Raw genomic sequence first — 24,795 nt, forward strand, 5'->3', positions numbered from 1 at the left:
GAAAGAAGGGTTAAACAAATTTCATGAACAAATATCATGAAGCACCACTACAATCAATCTGACAACTAACCCAGCAATGAAGTGACTAATAGGTAGAAAGTAGGCAGAGAGCATGAATGCCCTGGAAATGGGGTGATTCACATCTCAGCTGCAATGGAGCTGAGTAGCAAGATATTTCATCACCTCAAAACAGTGTGAAATTTAAAACTTATGAGTTGTTTATTTCTGGAATTTTCCATTTAACACTTTTGGACTACTGTTCAACAGTGAATAACTGAAACTATGGAAAGGAAAGCTAAATATGGGGTGGGGTATGGTATAATGACATTTGGATATATATGTGTGTGTATTTGAATGATATTAGGCAAAAGAGTTGCTTTTAGATTTTAGAGAATGAACCAATAGAAGAAGAAAAAAGATCATGGTGAAATAATCCCTGTTTACCTAAATTTCTCGTGTAAAATCAATGTGCAACACAAAACCAAGAGACATCACATCCATTCTTTTATGAGCCAGATTAAGGGTGTTTATTTGATTAAGCACTGAGCTATCTTCTTACATTTGCACCCCTCCCAGCTTTCACTTTCTGTTTACTGTTTCAGTGGTCATCTGACCAAATCCTAAGAAAGCAGAACTAATTTTGACCTGTTTCCTTTTACTGGTTCAGTATTGCTCCTGGGAAGGTGCTGGCACAGCATGAGATACACCCCTAGCTTATGTGGGCTTATGAGTTCCAGATACTGTACCAGAATCTGTTTCAAATTCATGCACTCAATAATAATAGTTCATCTTTGTGATAGTTGCTACAATTTAATCTAGAACAGTTTTCCCTCTAGATTCCCCCTCCCCTTTTTTGCACAGATGTAGTGAGAACCAGCACCAAAGTACTGAGGCTAACCCTCCCAGTGGTTTCAGCCTGGCACTGACTCTACAGGGGTGGATTCTGACATCTTGGCCCTGCCCATTCCCAGCACCAATTACCAACTACAATTCCCAGATGCCTCTATGCTCCGGACCCGTCAAACAGGGTTTCCCGGCAGTCTCACCGGTGAAAAGCTAGAAGAGGCTACTTAAGTCACCCAGCACCTTCCTCCCACCCCCATATCACATGTCCAGCCCCAGCCAATCAGAGATGGAAGGAGGAAAGGCAACAGCAGCTTGGGGACCCAGGAGGGTTTGGGGGCGGGACGAGCGTGGAGGGGGCGGGGCGAGCGTGGAAGGGGCGGAGCGGGGCTCCAAAGCCGAGCAGCCTGGCAACTCTGGTGGCTCCTTGAGCCTGAGGTGGGTGAACATTCTCGACTGGCCTAGCGAGGGGCTGGGCGCTGCGGGGACCCAAGATGGGAGGGTCTATAGTAGGAAGAGGGACTACCTGGGCGGACGAGTCGCGAGGGCCCTGGCTGCCCCCGCGGGGGTGGGGGTGGGGTTCTCTGGAGAGCCTTGGCTGTCCTGGCGAGGTAGGGCTGAGGCCCTGGAGCCGCCGGCAGGTGTCTTCCCCTGGCTTTTCTGTTCTTCTTGCCCGAGGTACCCAGGTGGCGGCGGTCGAAGGTTGGGACGGAATCGGGGAGGGTTGAGGGTCGTCAAAACCACTACTGGTACTTCGCTTCCCTGTTCCAGGGAGGCGAGCCCTCGGGACAGCCGCCCTGCCTTCCCGGCGACCGCTCCTTGCCCTGGCCCTGAGCACCGGGCGGACACCCGCCCTATTCCCCCTGGACCCGCCAAGTGGTGGCACCCTGGCACTGGCCACAAGCCCTTCTTTATCGCCCTAGGCCAGTGTTTTTTGTGTCGTACACGGGGGTTATCTGCTTTTGCAACAGTTGAGAGATCTGAGAAGGAACGGTTAGTTCCCCCCAATATGCAGTCGGAAGTGTAAACAGTCACTAGCAAGCGCTTTTGGCCCGGTTGCCTCCCTTAACTGTCTGTTGTGCTCAGAAAGTGAAAAGTAATTTTAGTATTTGCCTAAGCAAAAATAAAGCGAATCTCGCGCGAAAACTGCATTACGGGCTTGATGGACGTGTTTGAGGTATGAAACAAATGGCTTGTACTTGGTTTCTGAACCAGATCTTCTCAAGAGTGGAATCCGAGCATTTTTAGAACTGCCCTTCAGGTAGTTAGTTGTTTCCTGAATGAGGGAACTGAGGCCCAGAAGAGGTTAATGTAACAATGGCTCTAGGCAACCCAGTGGCAAAGCTGATGTGACAAGCCAAGTCTGGGGGTTTCTTGGAGTCTGTCTAGTCTGGGTTCCTCCTACTGTAGCTCAGTTCTGTTCACTGTGAAGTATCCACCTTAGATCTAGTACCAAGACTGAAGTTTTACTACAGGTCAACCCTTTCGGAATTAAAGGAATTTCCTTTAAAATCAGTTTACTAGCCAACCTTTCCTAGATCACATATATTGGGAAGGATTGTCAAATTTGACTCCAAAAGACTTAAGGCATTTTTACAGGATCAGATCTAGCTTTTAGGAGATCCCATGCATTGGAGATAAAACTGGTGACCCTTTCTGTAGCAGTGGAGCAGGCTTGTGTTCAAAAGTAGTTAACAATTATGTGGGATTATAGATTCTAGTCCTCTTCTTATATGATTGGTCTCCTTAAAAGTCTTATATTTCTCAAGTTGTTGGAGGTTCCATTCATTCATTAAACTTTGCCTATGGTCTAGATGCAGTGTCTGGCCTAAGCACCAGGAAGACAACAGGGAAACACAGCTAAGGACTTATTGAGTTGATATAGGGAGTGTCAGACAAAAAAGCAGCGATGTGTTTATTAGCAGAGGGGATTTGTAAAAAAGAAACTTTGAAAGTGTCCAGTGGCATTAAAACAGGCTGGCATGATGGAGAGTGCCTTTGTCATCACTTGGAATTCCTAATTTTTCATAGTTGTTACTGCACTGAAACAAACACATTGAAAATGAAATATGTCTGAGTCCAAGAGATTCTTCCTATGGAGTCATCATTTCTCCAATGAGTGCCTCTTAAATAAGTTCATCACAGCTCATTTCTTATTGTATTTTCCCCTTAAGTGCAAATAGTAATTTCAGACTCTTAGAGTGATACTTTTCAAGTAAATTTCTGTCTCCCTAGTTAGATAGATCGCTGTTAAGTGCAGAAGTCTCCAGTGAAGTCAGGATTGCATGCTTATTTCTAGCCACTGTCTGCTGGACTTTCAGCCTACCTTGCACGAAGGTTTCTGTTCTTGTATACAGGCTCGTACTGTGAACCTGTTATCTGACATGATCATCTCTCTATGTTGCCTGGCTTCTAGAGATGCTAGCTCACTTTGAAATAGTTCAGAGTCAAAAAGCACTCGAGACCTGAGGAGCAAAAGCACTCCTTAATAAAATGGCAAAGAAGAAGTCCCAGCACTTTTCCTACTCTGTGTGCTCACTGCAGATGTTCTCATCTGTTCAGTCCCAGCACTTTTCCTGCTCTGTGTGCTCACTGCAGATGTTCTCATCTGTTCAGTCCCAGCACTTTTCCTGCTCTGTGTGCTCACTGCAGATGTTCTCATCTGTTCAGTCCCAGCACTTTTCCTGCTCTGTGTGCTCACTGCAGATGTTCTCATCTGTTCAGTCCCAGCACTTTTCCTGCTCTGTGTGCTCACTGCAGACGTTATCCATTCTGTATGTTCAGTGTTTCCAAGACAGTCTTTATGATTTCTAAAAATGACCGATGTTACAAAAAGTACTGTAATAATATTGATTCAAAAAGAGAATAGGATTAATAAAATGTAGTTGCTTTAGAAACTATTAAAAACACATAGTCCTGGCTTTGATTGAGGGCCCAAAAATGAAGAGAAAAGAAGAGACTCTTAAAAACTTCCTAGGTGACATTTTTAACCAGTGCTCAGCTGATTCCAAAGGCTGGGGTTTCTAGTTATTTCTAAAGATTATCCAACTTTACAATAACATAATGGGTGTCATTCATTATTCTTTAGTCTCCCATTCTGTTTATGACCTCTTATAAGTTTCAATTTCCTTATTTTCTGGCTTTTAGTTCATTTCTTCCTTTTTGGCAGGTATCAGAGTGACAGGGACTGCCATTTGCCTAGAAGGTATGGACTCAGGATTCAGCAGTCTCGAAGACGTAGTCAATGAGGGCAGTCTTCTTACTTCTTTGTCTGTTTCTGTATATAAGGAAACAAAACAATAATAATAGTTTCTCGAAGGGTTGGTGGGAGGGCTGAATGATTCCTCTACATTTAGTGCTTCAAACAGTCTTGCACATAGTAAGCATTCAAGGAAAGTTAACCGTTGTTGACTTACTTCGAACCGCTTCCTGTCATGTTCTGTTTGGTTGTTTTGAAAGGGCTCTCACTTTATAGCCCAGTCTGGCCTGAAAGTCAGAACAATCCTCCTGCCTCAGCCTCTTTGAGTTCCATCTATGTGCCACCACACCTAGTTTTGAGTACTTCTAATAAGCCATTGGAGATCCAGTAAGGTGGATTTTCTAGACAAACTTTGCTTTCCATTGTTGGTGTGAGCTTTAATTACAGATGGCAGTGGTACCCGTGTCTGAAAGTCTTGAGGCACTAAATTCTTTTTGCCAGGTGGAGTGAAGGTCTACTTGGAATCATATTCTGCTTTTTACCACAAACACTAACAGAGCAGGAAGGGCCTTCCAATTACAGGGCCTTGTACTTAGAAGATGGTCTTTCTTTGGCATAGCTTTCAGTATCTTTTCCCCACAGAATACCACAGAAGTCTCATTCCTTTTAAGAGTATGGAAGCATCTCTGTAGAGAATTGGCATTGTGCACAGTGATTTTGTGCTAATTCTGCCAGAGGACCAAGGAATGGTAAATGAGCCTGTGGTCCATGTGAGGTATTGGAGAACTCCTTGCATTTGGATTCTAGACAGAGGTTGAAGTCCCAATTTTTCTTAACTGTGTGACTCTAGACAAGTTATTTTAACCTTGTTACTGATAGCTCTTCTGTTTGGAAGATGGAGGTAATAAAACCTGCCCTGCCAAACCTCCAGAGACCTAACGGAACCCAAATGTGCACTAGAAGCCTTTGTAAACCTTGCAGCATTGTCATGATTGCACTAGAGTGTTACATAAGCCATTGATGTTTGGAGAACTGGTATTAAGCAGACTGTCTGCCTTCCTGTTGTTCTTGGTTGTCCTCTGCACTGGAGCTACGGATGTGCCCTCTGCCTCAACTCCCTCTTTTGTTTGCCTTGATACATGCAGTATTTTATTCTGATGCCCTAATGGACCTGGAACATCAGTATCCCTTTTGAGTTTCCATTCCATTCATTCCTAAAACAGTATCACTGTGTAGCCAATACTTAAATAGCAATACCAAGGTGACTCGTGTGTCGTGGAGTTTTACTCACTTCTAATCCAAGTGTAAAGGCATGGAAGGCTTCCCTTTCCCCAGTCACGTCCAGGCCTCAGTGGTTCAGTCAGACTAGAGTGGATGGCCATGATTCCGTGTGAGGATGAAAAGTCATCCTGATCTTGTGAAGAGATCCAAAGATGGGATTGTTCCCTGTATCATTTTCACCCACCCTGTCTTTAAATGACAGGCCCTATTTATGAATGATAGAGTTGGAGTTCTCTTTGCAAGGCACTTGACTTTCTTTCTCAGTAGCTCAAGATGACTTCACAAGGAACTTTGCTCCATTTTATACTTCTAATAGTTTAGTGTTGTGCTTTCATGGCTGAACCTCACAGGTAACTCCTGCATGTTGCAATGTTTTTCTTTGTTGTTTTGTTTTGTATTGTTATTTTTTTATCTAAGAAGGAGTACTGAGGTTCAAGATGCTTTATAAAATGTCTCTGAAACTTAGCCTGGCCCAGAGCTCATAGTAGGTATTTTATAAATATTGTTGACTTGAATCAGAGGAGTAGCAACTTAGATTTGTTGGAGCATGTTGATTTGAATCATTCTTCTGTATGCCTACCGTTCATGTTCCTTAACTAGGTTAAGAGGTGGAGCCTGTGCCTTTTGCTTGGGTTCTGATAGAGGGTAAATGAGAAAAGTCTGAATGTAGCATTGGGAGGGATCTCATGCATTGCTTTGCCACCCCTTTCTTCTCAGCTTCTTGATATTTGGACTCTGTCATGAGTTTAGGCTCATTTTTGCTTTGTTTGCAAATATGTGTGGGTTAGGGAAGGGCTAAGGGAAGTTGAAGGATAATAATTAAAAGTAAAAAATAAAATTAACTTGTTTGTAAGATGTTCAACTCTAATCCCATTGTACAGACTTTGACAGCGTTCGGAGGTGCCCTTTCTTTAGCATGTGATAATGATTACATTCTGATGTCATATCCTTGAACTTTTGGTGAGAAGGAAGCACTTTGTTTCCTGAGCCTTGTAATGGAATACACTGCTCCATTGGTGTCATCCTTTCCTCTTTGTGGGAGTGACTGGGACAGAGGTGAGCTATAACAACATTCCTAGCAGTGGGTGGTGGTGCTTTAAATTCCCTTTGTTGACCTTTACATTTCTTTATGGCCCTGAGATTGCTTAGGTGGGGATTTAAAAGAAAAGGGACTTCACTTGATTTCAGTATTGCCAAGAAATGACCCCAGCTGTTTTAGACAACTAAGAACTGTGGGTATTTGCCAGTGACCCCTGGCTATGACTCACAGTGTACCTCCTAGTTAGTGCTGTTCAAGGATAACAACCTGCAGGAAGATCTCAGGAGAGTAGGCCCTTCACACTTATCTGTGTCATTAGCAGCAACCATATCATTTTAGAGTTTCCTGGAGGTGTTCCTTGTGTGGAACAGTGGTTGAGGATGTGAGAAAGCATGTGTCCCACCCTCCCTCAAAGAGGCTTGTTGGAAATGTCCTCCACCTCTGAGCCCCTTGCTGTAAAGTCTGGTGGCCTTTCAGGCTTTCAGTTAAGCTCAGGTGTAAAGTGGAGGCAGAGTCTAACCCTGCAGGACATTGTCATTTTTCCTATTGTCAATTTGAATCATTTCTCCAGAAATTCCCTGAGTTGACAAGGATTGTCTGGATGCCCTTAACCCTCAGTAGCTACCCAGAGAGCTTGTAACCTATGCAGAATCTCAGGTCAGCTAACCCCTGCAGAATCTGCATTTTCAGGTGTACCCTGAGTGCCTATTATGTAAATGAAAGTTTGAGATGCTTGATAGAATACCTGGTCATACCCTGGCTTCCCAAGTCTTTGGAAAAACAGTAACCAATACAGAGTTCTAGATTGAAAAAAAACAAACAAACAAACAGGCAAAGTAAGTTTTAACAAATATTGTATAACCAATTATATGTAAAATACAAGTATATGTAAAATAGGATCATTTAATAATTAGTGAAACAGCACCCTTTTTTGTATTAGACTTGGAAATGACTTGTGTATTTTGCTTATAAGACATCTCCATTTTGACTAGCCACGTGGTGCATGCTGAAGAGGAGCTTGTGCCAGTTGCAACACTGTGGGACAGTAGGGCATTGAGAGGAACCTTTTGGCTTTGATTTGCTGATGATTTCATCAGGTTAGCTTTTAGTGCCCAACCAGCTGCCTCGGTAATAACTTACATTAATGTTAGCCTTAATCTTTGCCAAGCCTTTAGCCCATTGCTTTTACATAATGTCTGCTTTGAGGGTGAAATTATTAATATAAGTGCCAAGTTTCTTTCAGAAAGGTCAGGTCTACGGCTAGCTTTCAGGTGGCAGCATTGAGATCTGGGGTGAGACTAGCATGGACATTTTTGAAAAGTCATCTAGTGGCTGCAGGATTATGTAGCTCCACTGAGAGCACCTGCTTTAGGATCACTTCTCCAACTACGCTGTAGTGGGAATTCATTTGGCCGATAGTCTTTTGGGCATTGGCCCATTAGGGCATGGTCTAAGGTACTCTAAGTGCAGACAAAAAGCCTGCTCCCTTTCTCTTTTGGGTGGTGGTCAGAGTCCAGTTCGCAGCTTCCAACATCGACAGAGGACCATGGCTCTCTATCCTTATTGTGAGTTTTTTCCCAAATAAATAAATAAATAAATACTTGTTTTCTTTTATTCAGGGCTCTTGTGGACCTCCTTAATTATGCCTTCATTCTGGCACCCTTCGTGGGGCTTGAACCTACCACCCTGAGATTACGAGTCTCATGCTGTACTGGCTGAGCTAGCCAGGCTTCAAGGGCCAGCACAGGCTCTGCCTCAGTGGGTTTCGCATGAGGCAAGAGTATAGCATAGTCTTCTTGGTTGCAGCCAACTCCTGGGCGATGCCCAGGCTGCTGCTGTGTGGGTTATACTTGTGATTAGCCAGCAGCACCAAAATCACCTGAGGGGTTTTTACAGTAACAAAAGTTCCCTGGCTCTGTGCCTGGAGCTTCTGATTCAGCAGGTCTGGGCCAGAGCCCAGGATCCATGTTTGAGAAGTTGTGTTGCTTTCAGTGTTTCATCATAAAACATTGAGTTTACCTTTGGTTTTGTGCAGATGTACAGCTAACACACATTTTGGAAGTTCTAAACAGAAGTTGAATTTTAACCAACCCCCTTTGTGCTTAGAGGGTAAAGACACACACACAGCTTTCTTTGAATTTGTTGATGTGGTGGGCTATGTTAAGAGATTTTCTAGTTGAACTCCAGCATTAGCTGATTCGTGCTGTTGACACAGAACCATTGTGCACATGGTCTTGCCTACTGCATTGGATTGCTAGTATTTTAGTGTCTATATTTGTCACTGAGTTTTGGCTTCAGTTTTCGTGTAGTTTAATACTGTGATTGACAATGCTAGCCTTATAAAGTGAGTTGGGATGTTCCCTTTCTCTTTGCTTGAAGTCTGTGAAAGGTTGGAGCTTATTCACTTTCTTGAATATTAATAGAACTTGAGGTAGAGCCATCTGGGCCTGAGAGATTTTCAATTGTCTTTATCTGACTGTTTACCCATCTGCCCCTCCCCCTTTATATTATCATCTCATTAGATTAGGGAGGCATCAAGCTCACTACTCTGAATATCCTGCCTCCACATCCCAAGTCCTGGGAAGACAGGTGTATGGCACCACATGCAGCTTTGCCTTTTTTTTTTTTTTGGTTAATTTTACCAGGTTTGTTTGTTGGGGACCAACCTGATGATATGATTATACTTACTCTTTTTTTCAAGTTATTTTTTGACTAATATTTAAATGGCTGAAATTTTAAGTTATTTTAAGATCATATTCATAGCAACATCTATTCAGAAAACTGATTTCATCCCTTTCTCAGGACGGGCATGTATCTACTACTTCTACTACAGATAGTTAGTTAGCCTTCTGAGTTCTTTTCTTTTGAAATCTTGAGCAACCACAAACTGATTTATTTGCATCCCCCTGTTTCTTTCACACGCTATTCAGGCTTTGCTTTTTCATCTTAAAATCTAGTCCAGAAATCACTCTTTTCGTTATGATCTTTTTTTATTTATTCCATTGTTTGGGTGTTTCAAAGCATAGTTGTTTCATTAGGATCACATTCTAGCATATTGTAATTTCCATTGTAATTCATTTGCTCATCTGTGAGTTTTCCAAAAGTAGATTTTTAAAATCTGAAATGTTTGCCAGCAGTTTTCAATATTGACTCGTAACTACACAACCATAGAATGTAGGTGAATTCTAGTAGCTCTTTGACATTTGGATGCTGGGTTAGTCTGGTCTTGGTGATTGGCTGCCTTGTTCTGTTTTTTATAGTCATGTTTATGTTGTGCATGCCAGTAACTCCTGCCTTTTATTACTGAGTAGTATTCCATAGTTTACTAATTGATAACCATTTGGGTTGTTCAGTTTGGGGCTGAACTATGACCAGTCATTTCAACTTTGTGTGGCTAATGTTATCATCTGCTTTGTAAAAACTGTACTTTGGCAAGACATTATTGGATTTCCTACAAATACAGGTTTTGATTTTTTTGTGTGTGTTTTTGCTTTTTACTTTTATTTTTTTGAGACAGGTATCCCTGGCTGGCCTGGAACTCACTTTGTAGATCAGGTTACCCTTGTACTCATAGAGATCCACCTGCCTCTGATTCCCGAGTGATAGGATTAAAGATGTGCTCCATTATGGCTATCTTACAAATAGAGTTTTATTTCTTCATTTTATGTTATATATACCATTTTTATTGTCTTATTGAACTTGTTAGAATTTCTAGAACTTCTAACTGCATGTGTTCTTGCCTTATTCACATTGTTGCAAAGTTTTCTATTTTTCACTGTTTCTGTATCAGCTGTAGGTTTCCAGAGATAGCATTCCTTCTTTGCTGGACACTTTTTCAAATCATGATTTATTGTTGAATTATTTGCAGATGCTATGTTGCAGATATGGTCTTCAAGAAGGGATAAAAGGGATAGCCTAATTGACTCTATTACAGTACCCATGACCATTCCCCAATCATCACATCCCAACTTTTATTCTTAGTGTTAATATCAGAATTTATATCTGGAACCTGGGAATTCTTTTTATCCATCTGAAAAGCAGGCATATTGCCTGTTCAAAAGACTTGGAAGTTGTCAGAGTCAATAGGTATCTTTATTTTTGAACTGAAATTTGTAGATCGATGTTTCTGTCCCACCCAGTCTTCCAGCTGTTTAGTCCGACATAAACACACAGAGGCTTATATTAATTATAAACTTTTTGTCCTATTGCTCAGACTTATTACTAACTAGCTCTTATGACTTATTAACCCATAATTTTTGTTTTTGTTTAACCACATGGCTTGGTACCTTTTCTCAGTAAGGCGTTTTCATCTTGCTTCCTCTGCATGTGGCTGGAGACTGTAGACTGAGCTTCTTCTCTTTCCGTAATTCTCCCAATCTGGTCACCCTGCCTATATTTCCTGCCTGGCTACTGACCAATCAGTGTTTTATTAAACCAATACAAGTGACAAATCTTTACAGGGTAGAAGAGCATTATCCCACAGCACAAATTTCTTTATTCTGTCATTTCTATTCTGTTAACAGTGGTTTGGGTTCCTCTTCATCATCGTCCTTTTTTGTATTTGTTGCTTTTTCTTGATTTATTTCTTTCACATCCATGAGAACTTCTCTTTCAACCATGTCAAGGTCTAGTAATGTTTAGCCCTTTTACTTGGTTCTATGCCAGGAATGAATGATGGCTTACATTTATGCCTGGAATAATAGGTAACTGCCCAAGTAGGAAAAGACTGTTGTCCATTCTCTCTGGGCCACAAGCCTTTATCTTTGTAAGTTTTCAAAGATCTTAATTAAGTCAGTTTTTGGGGATTGCTTGGACACTCTTTTAGCGTGGCAACATGCCTCTTGGGCGAGCAACTGTTCCTACTTCTGCTTTTTGCTAATCTCCAAGGTCAACTTACTCTTATAAATTAGGACTATTTAAGATGGATCAAGCCCAGCATTTTCAAGAGCTAAGAGATGCCAAGCTGCATTCCCTGTGCTTCTGTACATAAGGGTCAGGAAGCACCAATTCACTCTTTTTCTGCCTGTTGTGAACTATACCTTAGAATTAATTTCGGAGACTAAGATGCATTTAGCAAATATCATCAATGGTGTCTATCCTGACTGAGAATTCAGCATTTGTCTCTAGGCTGTAATAGTCACTGTGAGGCATAAGTATTTTTGTAGACTGGGCAGCTAAATTTTGTTTTGTTTTGTTTTTTGTATTTTTGAGATAGGGTTTCTCTGTAGCTTTGAAGTATGTCCTGGAACTAGCTCTTGTAGACCAGGCTGGCCTTGAACTTACAGAGATCCACCTGCCTCTGCCTCCAGAGTGCTGGGATTAAAGGCGTGCACCACCACCAACCAGCCAGCTAAATTTTATAATATGGCATCTTGTGTAGCTTTATTCTCTGAAAGCACTTTTGTTTTGAGCCAGGGTATCAGCATATAGCCCTAGCTGGCTTAGAACTTGCTAGGTAGGTAAGGCTGGCCTGGAAATCACAACTATCCTTCTGCCTCAGTCTCTCTAAAGGCAATTTCAAGGGACATAGATTTGGTGGAAAATCTCCGTTTGTTTACTCCCTTTAAAATGTAGGCCAGGCTTCTGTCAGACTTTTACATTTTTTTAGTGGGTGGAATCCCCTTCTAATACTCAGTTATTACCGATTCAAGCAGAGAGCATTCTATCCTTATTTTCATTTGATCATCTAGTGCATAATGGCTAGTGACTAAGAGGGCTGCACCAGTTTGACCTCTACAATCTTTATATTGGTCAGTTGTCATATGAAGTTACTAGTATTACTTGCCAAATAAGGTTGTTTGTGGAAATTAACTGACTTAAAATGTGCTTAGAACAATGACTGATAAGGTGGCAGTCAGTAAATGGAAAGTATGATCATTATCCACAAGCAGATGGATCGCTTCAGTCATACTGTATCACCTTTGTTATTGTTTTTATTCCCAAATGATTTTCATTTTCTCATATATTTACTCATTATCTTTGCTGCCATCCAACTTGTATTTGGCCATTGTCTCCCAGTTAACTTCTTGAAGACCTATCTCACGATTTTTAAATAATTAATTTATTTATTTATTAATTAAAGATTTCTGCCTCCTCCCCACCACCGCCTCCCATTTCCCTCCCCCTCCCCCGATCAAGTCCCCCTTCCTCATCAGCTCGAAGAGCAATCAGGGTTCCCTGACCTGTGGGAAGTCCAAGGACCGCCCACCTCTATCCAGGTCTAGTAAGGTGAGCATCCAAACTGCCTAGGCTCCCCAAGGCTATCTCACGATTTTTATTGTTGTTGTTTTAGGGATATTTCATTTGTATGGATGTTTTTGCCTGGTGCCCCCAGAGGCCAGAAGAGGATCTCAGATACCCTGAAACTGGAGTTATAGATGATTTTGAGTCACTATGTGGGTGCCCAGTATCAAACCCAGGTTCTGAACAGAGAGTAATATGCATGCGCGTGCGCACACACACACATAGACATACATACATATGCGCGCGCACGCGCGCACACACACACACACACACCAGATAGTTATCTCTCCAGCCTCACAAATTATTTTTGAATCTCCTATTGTGGTGCAGAATAGCTGTCTGGTATATATTTATTGACTCGTTTTCAACTCTTTGGAAACAACATTAAGTAATTACATATGCTAAATAAAAAAAGGTCTCAGAAATAATCATCCCAATACCACTTTATTATTCTAAGTACCCATATCAATATTTCAGTTTTATTCATTTAATAACCGTTCGTGGAACGCTTATAGTAGGAAGAACTAAACTATTGTGAATGTAACCATATGCTGACATGAACATTTTGTAAACTGCTTATTTGCATGGGTGATGTTCTGCCTGTGTGGTATGCTGTCCCCAAAGAAGTCTCAACCCCTAGTACTTCAGAATGTGACCTTACATGTAAATAGTGCCATTAGAGATGCAGTTATTGATGATTGTATATTAGAAGGGAAGCTCCTTCATCTAGCAAGAAGGGTGCCATTACAGGAGAACACTATAACAGAGCAGAGATACACAGGTAGAAGACTATAATTGAAACGATGCTTCCACAAGCCAATGGATGGGAAGGGCTGTAGTCACCACTGGGCGCTAGCAGATGTTTCAGAGGGCTCATTCTTAGCTGACACCCTCAGAACTGGGAGAGATTTCCTAGCTGTTATCCTAAGCCATCCATTTTGTGGTTCTCTGTTATAGCAGCCCTAGAAAAGGAATAAATTGTTCACATACTTGGGCTAGTGTTGACAAGCCCACGTTTAGGATTAAAGTTGTGGGTTTGCCTACATTATTACCTGTTACCTAACCTCTCAATATAATTTGATCTTTAAACTAATTTGCTGCTAGACCAAAAAACGTATAGAAAAACCTGGCTCCAAAATGCCATTGTAGTTCTTACACATGTGTAGCAAGTATAGAAGACAGTCCTAAGAATGCTTAGAACAGCACTATTCGTAGTAGTGAAACATAGAAGTCAATCCAAGGTCTGTGGAGACAATTCCTGCTATACTATTCAGCATCAGAAATGAGCAGTGTACTGGGACATGCATCTGTATTTCTGATGCTCATAACAACCTGTGCGAGAAAAGCAAAGAGCAGAAGATTGTGGACTCCATTTCCACAAAAGTTCTGAATTACATTAAAACCAACATAGCATTTGCCAATATATGCGTATTTACAGTATGATAAAGCTATACGTAGCAATTAGAAACAGATCCATCCTGGGGAGTACCTTCAAGTGGCTCAAGTCCAGCTTCTCCAAAGTCACGGAAATTTTTTAGGGCAATGTTCTTTACTGGGTGCTGTGTGCCCAAAGTGCGCCAGCAACAGAAGACATAGTCCTTGCCTTTAGGAAGCTCTAGAAATGTAACAGGAGACCCAAAAGGTCGTTTGCCAGTCCAGTACCATGTGAAATTTGAAATATTAGAAACACATGCAGTATATAAAGAAGTGAAGTGTGCGCGTGTGTGAGAGGAGCATGAGAAAAACCTAGCGTCTACCTTTAAGTGAAAGCACCTGGAGTAACTGGTTTCAATGGCCGGTTCCACCCAAAGCCCCTTCCTCTCATTTATTTTGACAAATTGCACTTACGCTCTTAAAGCACTTTTCTGCCCCCCACCGCCCACACACACACCACTGATTCTGTTTGGAAGATTCTACCATTACTGCCCAGCCTCTGGGGTTTTCTCTGGGGGTCCCTTAGTCTGCAGTTGAGAAGGTTCGCAGAATGTAATGAAATGTTGAAAAGTGGCATTCTCCATTACTGTAATAGTTATAATTCTTGTTTTTACTCCTTAGCAATTGACATTTGAACTTTTTGCTTTAAAATATCTTTTACTTACAAATTTAATATGTGCTTTTAGAGAATAGTTCTCACTGCAAAAAATAATTCAACAAAACATTTTGTTTTGTTGTGGAGCAGATTAGCTTGCTTCATGAGTGTTGGAATTGGCAGGTGGATGGGAACTGGATCTCGTTCCTATTTTAAAACTTTCACCGTCAAGTGTTTGACTGTTACAAGATCCATTGGTGATTCTAAAAGTCTACCTAAATGTCTGCCCTATCACTATGTTGCCTTTTGTCCATTTAAAAAAAAGAAACCTGATAGCTGTTGATTTTTAAATAGTTTATTTGCCATACCAGTTTTAGCTTGTGATATATAAAGTTAGCCTGTTCCATGGACAACAGCTCATTCCACTAAAGCCAGTCAGCGATCCTGAAGATGTGCTATCTGTCATGATCTATCCAAAGTCCGTCACTGGCTGCTGGAAAAAATAATATGATTCAGACTGCCTTTTCAGCTGCTGAATTGGTTTCAACAAAAGACCTTTGCAACATTTAAAGCTATAAAAGTGGATGCATCTTTGAGCTAAATTCCTATAGAAGATAAAAGTGAATTTCAAAGTGAAAAATGACTTGTCTCTTTACAATTTCTAAAACTCTCATCAAACTAGATAACTTTTAATACTGAGATTTGAAGTAACCAAGATAAATTGATCTAACACATATGAGTTACTATGTCTATTTGGACAATGAACCATTTGCTGAGATTAGATTATCATATGAGCCACTGTCTTCATCCAAGCAGCAGTGACTACTGAAGATTGTGGTCATTGATTATTGACATTCCCCCAATGAAGGATGGAGAAGGGTCATTGGACCCTCACCTGATCTCAGCCATTCCCTTCTAAGTCTCCCTGTTTTCTGTACACTATTCTCTTCTAATTACAAATGGCTTCGTGGTCGGGAGGCGGAGCATGTAGCAGCCCAAAGGTTAACTAAAGGGGCTACTTCATCCGTGCAGCTGTGGAAAAGTTGTCAGCCATGCCAGGGTGAGACTTTTGGGTTGAGCAGCAGCTTTGGGATCACTTTGCTACTGAAAATAACCCCTTCTCCATGCTCCATAAGTAAGCCTAATCCACAAATTGGCTTTGTATTGAATTGTACTTTGGTTTGTTGGTGGTGCCCTGTAAAGAGGGGATAGACAATTGTTTCAGTCTCCCCAGGAAAACAATTGTAAGAGTTTCCCTCAATACCTAGTTTGAGGAATGGCTTAAGAGTTCATGGAAAGCCTCTAGTTGGAGGAGGGAACTGGTATGTTACGTCATTTATTGTGGTATCATTTTCATGAACCTCCTCACCTTCAGCCAGGACAAGTGGTGTCATGACAGTTTTACGGCCAGGGAACTTCACTCCTTGCAATAGTGCAGGACTGTTATTACTAAGTGACAAAATTGAGATTGCAAACGCAAAATCTTGAGTTCAAAATTCTCCCTTTCAACCCTATCACAGCGTTTTGAAGCTGGGCATAGTGGCATCTTTGACAAAGTGAAAGGTAGGGTTAATAATTTCTTTTGCAGTTTAAAGGACATGGCTATTATTTGTTTGGCTGAGGAGAGTTCATTTGTTTAAAGCAGGAGGCAGCAGCCTTTTCCGAAAGTAAATTGTATTGCCAGGGGTAGTGCCTGTGCCACTGTTTCCGTGCTACATTGCCAGGCTGGGTGCTTGCAGCAGAGATGTATTGCTTCCAGAGCCTGCACAGTTACTGTCTGGCCCCTTACAGGAACAGTTTGCCATCACTTGTCAAAGGAAAATGGTACAAATGAAGCAAACTTCTACTGTTTCACATCACATCATAGTTCATTTTCATGTGGGTTAGGGTAGCTCTTCTCCCAAGTAAGCAAATGGAGAATCTAAAGTGATAGTCACAATGGCCTCAGAATGGCTGGAATGTTGAGCAGTTCTTTTGTGTCCTGCTCGTAGCTTCATGGAAGACATTATAAGGTCTGTTTTTATTTTCTTGTCTCCAAAGTACTTTTCACATGAGAAGTGTGAATAGTTGGATCTTTCATAAATTGTGCGTTTATTAGCACTCAGATACTGATTAGAGAGTGGTCCTCATTGGGCTTGATGCTTTCCAAGAAGCCAGGTTGGAAATAGGGCTAGAGGAGTCTGAACGAAAAGCTCCCTATTAAAAGTCACAGCTCTTTTATTTCATAGACTCGAGTTAGGGCTGTATGTTGGCATTTCAGAAAGGGGGAGTGACTATGGGAAGGAAGGAAAGCAGCAGAGAGAGGGAGGATAGTGGGGTCAGCGGATGGATGAGAACAAAGTATATGATGACACACGTGAAGATGTCACCATGAAAGCCATTGCTGTTCGTGCTAGTCTAAAGCAGTGATACAGAGATGGCTCAGTGCTTGTTGTGCAGGTGCGAGTTCAGTCCCCAAACCCCGTCTTAGAAAGGCAGGTGGCTAGAATACACTTGTAATCTCACCACCACAGAGGTAGGGACCGATCCATGGGCTTGCCTTGCCTACTTGGCAAGCTCCAGGCCAGTGGGAAACCCTGTCTCAAAAAACAAGGTAGGTGGTACCTGAGAAATGACACCTAAGGTTGTCTTCTGGTCTGCACACACATTCACACACAGGAGCACACAAAGAGACAGGGGAAATTGTCTTTAGATTGATACCACCTATAATTCTCATCTTAAGCTAGCAAAAAGATTTTTGCAGTTTGTTTTATAACAAAGGGTGTATTGGGTCTAATAATATTGTACACCACAGCCTGAACTTTGTGACATTTGTTTTCAAATTAGACTTCCAAGCAAAGGCAATGATCTTCGAAAGGAAAGAATTCTAAACAGGGTACTTGTTCATGACTCCTTGTTGGCTGGCAGGCTTTAGAAATGTCATTCTAAGACTGGATGGGCCCATAGAGCCTTGCAGGAAAGCAGCACTGGATTCATTTAAATGCAAGGCAGAGTAATATTGGGTGATTGGAGGAGAAAGCATCATACTCCTTCTCACTGTTGTTTGTACACTAGAAAGTTCAGCACCCAGCGAGGCTTGTGCATTGCAAATCAGGTGACACTGGAGATGGAGCTCCTCCCCTTGCTGTTTAGATTTTACTGGCCAAAGGCCTTGTGAGGGCCAGGGCAAAAGGTGTTTTCTAGCCATGCTGTTTTGAGACCTGTTCAATAAGGAAAAAGATGGCTCCTGCTTTTTGTAAATGGTCTGTTATATTGCTCAGGTGTTTTGTATACTCTGTAAGGTTTTCCAATAGTTTCTTGGTCTGGAAAACGATGTGTGAGAGAAGAGGTTTGGGTGCCTTAAATTGTCTGTTTCACGAGAGAGTCTGTAGAAGTGCTAGAATGAGAGACAGAAACAGGGAGAGTGGAAGACCCACTGAGATTGTCTTGAATTTCAAGAGAGATGTTGAAGGTTATGTTGTGCTTAAAACTAAGCTTTATTCAGTAAATACCATCTTTATGTACTTTTATTTGAGGGGTCTCAACCCCTAGAGACTGGTGAGCTGAGTTCTATTAACTGTTTTTGTTGTTTGTTTTATCTATAACTGAGATTAGAACCAGTCAGACACTTGGTTTAGTTTGCTTCGAGAGACTACTTGGAAGACTTTTTCCCAGATGAAAAGTACTCTGTGCTGTTAGGAGACCTAGGATAGTTGGCCCTGCTAATTACTCACTCCAAGAACTTATCATAACCCCCTCTCTAGTCCCTGTATCCTCTGTAACAGGAGGGTATTTGTCTTTAATCATCACAAAATATCTTGGGGGGATAAAAATCATGTTTTATATAGAATTCTCAGTTGTTGCATTAAAGCCAAGATAGCCAAAAGACAATGATTTTTCAAGAATGCTTTAAACAAATATTTATTATTTCTATTTATGTGTAAAACTGCATAAATTTATGTGCACCATATATATGCAGGTGCCCCATAGAGGCATCTGAAATCGTGGAACTGGTTGTAAACTGTCTTATGTAGGTATTGGGACAAGAACCAGGGACATTTGAAAGAGCAATCAGTGCTCTTAACCACTGAAACATCTCTCTAGCCCCCTCAGTGATTTTTAAAATAAAAAGGATTAAAATTTTATTGCTTGAGGCTTTGGGCAAAATGCTTTTTAAACCAAGTGAGCAGCTGCTTCTGTAAATGCCTCCTGGGTACTTGGTCTGTTTAGGACATCTATTACAATGGCACACTACTTTCTGTTTCACTCATTTTGGGCAAGTGCAGTTTTAAAGTTTATAATTCAGTCATCAGTAGCCAAACACTATCTATGTAATAGCTTTCTTTTTCCTGGTATTTCTAAGATATTATTCATAGAATTGATTGTGTTGACTACAGTGAATAATTAGCCTTTCATAATTAAATGCTAATAATTATTACAAATACATAGAGTGAATCTTTTCTTGAATTAACTCATTTTTTCTCAACAATGATAAAATAAAGTGGTGACAGGAGCTCAGAAAAGTTAAATAACCTGCCCAAGGTCAAATAGTTCCTCAGTTACAGAGTCAGATTTGTATGGCACCAGCTCCAAAATCTAGTTCTTGGTGGCCCAGTGTCACAGCATCTGCAAACAGTGGGATCAGCTACCACATTTGACACATTTGATGAAAATTTAAAGCCAGGCTTGCTGTGGAACTGACTCTTATCATCACCCAGGCCCTTGACTCTCTGAGGATTGTGTTTGATCCAGCTTTTAACAATAACAGTGGCCAGTGTAATTTCCAAAGAGAGGGCTTTGGACATAAAGACCATGGTATATGATGCTATGTATATGAGGGCCAGAATGGGCAAATCTATAGAGATAGAAAGCAATCTATCTGGCTGCTGTAGGGCCTCAGTATTGGGAGTGCAGAGTGACGACGGCTGGGCATGAGGCTTCTCTTTGAAGTGATGCCAATGTTAAGAAATGGTGATGAGTTTTGCAATTTGATATCAAAACTTTTAGGTATTTTTTTTTTTGCTTCAAGGTTTGTTTTGAACCCAGGTCCTTGTGCATTCTGGATATCACACTGTACTTGTGATTAAATGAGACAGAGGTGTGTGTGTGTGTGTGTGTGTGTGTGTGTGTGTGTGTGTGTGTTTCTGTGTCCCAGCCTAGCTTGAATATGCTCTTCTGACTCAGTCCAAGAGCTAGGAATACAGGAGTACAGTACCATGCCTAGCTAATGAAAGCCTTCAAATGACACATTGGGAAAAAGTGAATTATATAATGAATATTTATCTCAAAAGTGGGGGTTATGGATGGCTTTCTTCATCTATATTTTAGGTCGAATTTTTTCACTGAAGTTTTTCACAAGTATTGAATATGGTAGGTCTCTGTCTCTCTACCTTTGTCTCTGTCTCTCTGTCTCTCTGTGTCTCTGTGTCTCTGTCTCTGCCTCTCTCTCTCTCTCTCTCTCTCTCTCTCTCTCTCTCTGTGTGTGTGTGTGTGTGTGTGTGTTTTCAGTCTGATGTAGCCCTGGCTGGGCTTGAATTCCTGATCCTCTTGCCTCTACCTCCCAAGTACTGAGATTACAGGAATGAACAAACATTGTATGAGCAGACAGGTTGATAGCAAGTGGACTGTATAGCCTTGAATTTTAAACCTTTATTAATTTAGCAATAATAACTTTAGTTTAAAAACATGGATCTATTAGATATTCAAGTATCTTATTACTAAAATCTAGTTTTACCTCTTACCAAAGAACCTCTTCTATTGTATTATATATTCGTATTTAGTCAGTTAAATAATTTCAGGGCAAGTCCATATGATCAGCCCTTTCAAGTTCATCTTCCCCATTCTGTTATCATGTCTAAGAATAATATTTTGTGACACATGGACGTAAGGTTAGAGAAGTCTTGAAAAGCACAATGTAATATTTTGTCTGAATTTAATCCATGTGGCAGTTATTCACTGATCTTTTTAAAAATTAAAGTTTAATTCCTTTTAAATTAAACTGCCATCTATTCACTTTTTTCTCATCTCTCTTTTCTCTATTAGCACTTGTTTTTTGTGTTCCCTTATCTCCCCTTTCTTCCTCTATGGGCTAAACAGACCCTACTACCTCTGTCTTTCCAGTTGCTGGGAGTTTGATATGTGCCATCAATCTGGATTAATAGTTCATCTTTAAGATTCAATGATAGTTCATAGTTCCAATGTTATGAGATTTGGTAAATCAGTATTGAAGTCTGCCCCCTCATGATGTCTCATGATAGTGTGTATTTTCAACATAATTAGTCATTCACCTACTAGAGTGTTAATAATGCCATTGTGTTCCAAAATATAATGATGAGCCAAATGGACACAGGCTTTGTCCTTGTCAAGCTGATGTCTTTTGGGAGCAGCCTGATAGCCCTAGTAGTATAAGATTCACTCACCTCTCTATGTGTTTTTGTTGGTGAAGGCTGCTTGTTCATTTCCAGCTGCCCAGATCACTAAAGAATCACTCAGAAGCTATATTATTTGCAATACTTTTTGACCAATAGCTTAAGCATATTTCTGGCTAACTCTTATATCTTAATGCATTTCTACTAATTCGTGTATTGTCGTGTGGCTATGGCTTACTGGCAAGATTCTGGTGTATCTGTCTCCTGCAGGCAGCTACGTGGCTTCTCTCTGACTCTGCCTACTCTGTCTATCCTCTATGTGCTTGAAACTCTCACCTTGCCCTATTCTACTAAGCCACTAGCTGAAAGCAGCTTGTCTATTCATTAACCAATAAAAGCACCACGTAAGCAGAAGGACTTCCCACACTATTTCCCCTTTTCTGTTCAAATAAAAAGGAAGGTTTTAACTTAAACAAAGTAAAATTCCATATACTCAAACAGGTATCAAGCAAGAATTATAGTTACAATATTTATATCTACTTTATCTTTCATCATAACTAATGAAAACTGTAATTATAACTATCATTCTTCAACTCCATCAAAGAACCCAGAAGGATATAATATTACCTAAGTTAACAGGAAGTGCATTGTAAGCAACTTCTAAAACTCTAGAATTTACAGAGACATCTCACTGCCTGGACAGTCACCCAAAGTTCTGTACCATTGCGGCATCCATCTTTAGCCTACAGGCCCATAGTATCTGGCAGACTTTTATAAAGCAGGAAATTTCAAAGACAATTCCACCTATGTTGGCAATTTGTCATTCATTTTCTTATGTGTCCTGCAGAATGTTTGGCAGACTCTTTCATGTAGCAGGAACCCCAAAGGACCATCTCACCTTTAGGCAAGTTCAGTAGTCATTTTTCTGTGGGTCCTGCATGTCTAATTCATTCAGCATAACATCAAGCAGTCCAGGCAAGAACAGTCTCTTGTCCAAATGGCTAGGAAACTTCATAAGGAGCCTCTTTGATGTCATTTTCCTCTTGAAGTAATTTGTGCTGCCAGGAGCAGATGTATCTCATTTTAATGAAAAGCCCTAAGTTTTTAAACATTTTAAATGCCATATTCTGTTAGTCTTTGAAAGATTTGAAGAATACTAGCCATCTGAAATATATCTCTGTACATCTAGAAAATCTAACTTACATGACTATTATTGATGACTATGTTAACCTGTATTTCTTATTATACATAACATTTTTAAATGAGCTGCACAAACACAATACCTTAATCAAGAGCAGAAATATACATATAGCACGTCTCTGCTTTCTGCCAGCAAACAGTGCATGAAGCTGCATCAAACTCTGTGTGTGTGTGTGTGTGTTTAGAATTCCTTTTCAAGCTCTCTCAGGTTTTTAGGTGGATTTAATTGATCACATTGGTCTCATACTCTCTCTCTCCTCTCTCTCTCTCTCTCTCTCTCTCTCTCTCTCTCTCTCTCTCTCTCTCTCTCTCTCTCTCTCTCTCTGTGTGTGTGTGTGTGTGTGTGTGTGTTGGTGGGTTTTGAGTGCATGTGTGTGTGTGTGTGTGTTTGGTTATATGGAGATGGTATTCCTCCAGAGTGGTCTACCTTGTATTTTCAGACAGGGTCTCTCACTGTTCTAGAGCTCACAAAGTAAGCTGTTCTACCTGGCTAGGAAGACAGGGTCCCTAGTAGTGGGATTTACAAGCATATACCATATCTGGCTTTTTAAAAATGGGAAGAAAATAATTCTTGAAGGGGATTTGTATGGGTAATATTATTCATCCTTTCATAATTCTGCTTGAATGTTTATAAATAGTTTTAAAAATTAAGTGGTATAGAAATTTCACACTTGTCATATATTGGTAAACATTAAAATTTTTGTTTGTTTTGCCTGCTTGTTTTTAATATGGTAACTTGAGCACTGTGAATAAGATTTCCTAGAATAAGCATGATGTCATTCATGAGGTTTCCCTTTTACTATTTACCTCCTGTTTCCTGTTCTGTGTTCCCCAAACCATCTTGCAGTTTTTGAGACATAGTCTTACTCATGAATGCAGATGGTATTTGTACTTAATGATCCTCCTACTTCAGCCTTCCAAATGCTAGATCACAAATTTGTGCTACTACTATGGCCCTTCATAGTCATTTATCATCTAGCTGTGTACCTGGCACAACACCCTCTTAACGCTTCAGTGAAACATTGGAAATATATGGCACTCCTCTAGCCTCTCCCTACCAAACCTAAAACAATAAAATAAAGACAGCATTGAACTCAATTCTTCCTTGGACATCTACTGCCTGTGTTCTGGCTAGCTCTTTGTATTTTTTATTGTTTGGCCCTATGAATTAAAATAGGGCCTAAAAAGTTAAGTACTATTTGTTCTCTTGAAATATTTAACTCTTATTATGTTTGAAATAGTTTGATTAATAGAGAATTTTGTCTTCCTTTGTAGTTTCCAGGATGGCTTCTGCATCAATATCTAAGTATAACTCACACTCCTTGGAGAATGAATCCATTAAGATGGTAAGTTCAGTTTTTACATTTACCTGTATCTCTGTATTTCTCTCTTCATATTTGTATTAGACAATTATTTAGGATTTACTGAATCATAAATCTCATTATGTATTCACATAGTATAAGGCAATGGAAACATATCATCCCACCTTGTTCTAAGAAAGATTTAAATAGAATATGTGTTAAGTGATTTTTGCTTTTGTAAACACTTTCTGAAGCTTTGTTAATGAATTGCTGCCAGATCTTACATTCTGGTCTGAAGCAGTCCTCTGTATCTGACAGCTCTCTGAAGAAGGTGTTGGAAAGCCAGGCTTGAGTAAGCAAGCTGCTACCTTCATAAATAAGGCATTATTTGATGGGTGTGATGGTAAGACTTACAAAACCCAAACATGCATACCTTGAACATAAAATGCTTCAAAGTAGCCAGGGTATATGTATTGTTCAAGTAGAATTAGATTTTTGGATCATAAATTGAAAGAGAGAGGTGAATTCAAATTTAGTTTTATTCATGGTTGCATGGAGTTTTAAGATGATCCACCAGAAAAGTTCATTTATTCGACTACCTCACAGTGTATAAAGATGATCAATCAGAAAGGTAAGTATTTTTAATTTTTATTTCTTGATTACTGACAAATTTGACCTTTTATTCTTTTTAAAGCTACATTATTGTCCATTCCTATTGATTGAGTGAACTATTCATGTCCTTTGCCTATTTGTCTGGGAGGGAGGTGAGGGAGATTCTTTTCTTATTGGTTTAGTAGGTATTTTTCATAATGTAATAACTATAATGTACAAATCACTTTATTTCAGCATTTTAACCTTATAGATTCTATTTTGATTTTTTAAATACTGAGATTTAAATTGTGGGGGGTTGATTGGTTGTTTGAGACGGGGTCAGGATATGTGCGTGGCCTCAAACTTGTGATCTTTCTGCCATAGCTTGCCAAAATCTGCCGTTTAAAGTGTGAATCACCCACCATACCTGGTTTGCTGAAGTTTAATGATTCTTTCCTGCCTGTCAGAGATGCTGAAGTGGTTGATGAGGCATATACCTGAGGACAACAGGGGAATTTGCTCAAGTGGTTCCTAGAGAGCTGAGCATGTTTCTGACAGACTACTCTTTCTTTGACCTAAAATAAGATTCCTAATAAAATAATAGGTCATAAAGCATTCTTTGGCACTATGATAAGATTCTGTAACAGTTGCATAGGAACAAAAGCTATGACCATATAATATGCACACTAACTTCATTAATGTTTGATCATTTTACTGAGTTG

At 40.3% G+C, this 24,795-nt stretch overlaps 1 protein-coding gene across 3 annotated transcripts in view; it reads left to right on the plus strand.

The window, feature by feature from the left end:
* The first annotated feature begins 1,184 nt into the window (after positions 1–1,184).
* The window catches only part of Mtm1 (myotubularin 1), a 128,855-nt gene continuing 105,244 nt past the window's right edge, over positions 1,185–24,795 (plus strand). For 2 of the 3 annotated variants that reach the window (XM_075957591.1, XM_075957594.1), the window contains exons 1-2: positions 1,185–1,281; positions 23,457–23,527. In XM_075957591.1, coding sequence (XP_075813706.1) covers positions 23,465–23,527 — 63 coding nt within the window. In that variant the 5' untranslated portion in view covers positions 1,185–1,281; positions 23,457–23,464. Of the gene's footprint in view, positions 1,282–1,411; positions 1,522–23,456; positions 23,528–24,795 lie in introns of those variants that run through there. The other variant, XM_075957593.1, reaches the window with a different exon arrangement.

The sequence above is a fragment of the Microtus pennsylvanicus genome, chromosome X (genome assembly GCF_037038515.1).
Source record: "Microtus pennsylvanicus isolate mMicPen1 chromosome X, mMicPen1.hap1, whole genome shotgun sequence".
In the NCBI taxonomy this organism is placed as follows: domain Eukaryota; kingdom Metazoa; phylum Chordata; class Mammalia; order Rodentia; family Cricetidae; genus Microtus; species Microtus pennsylvanicus.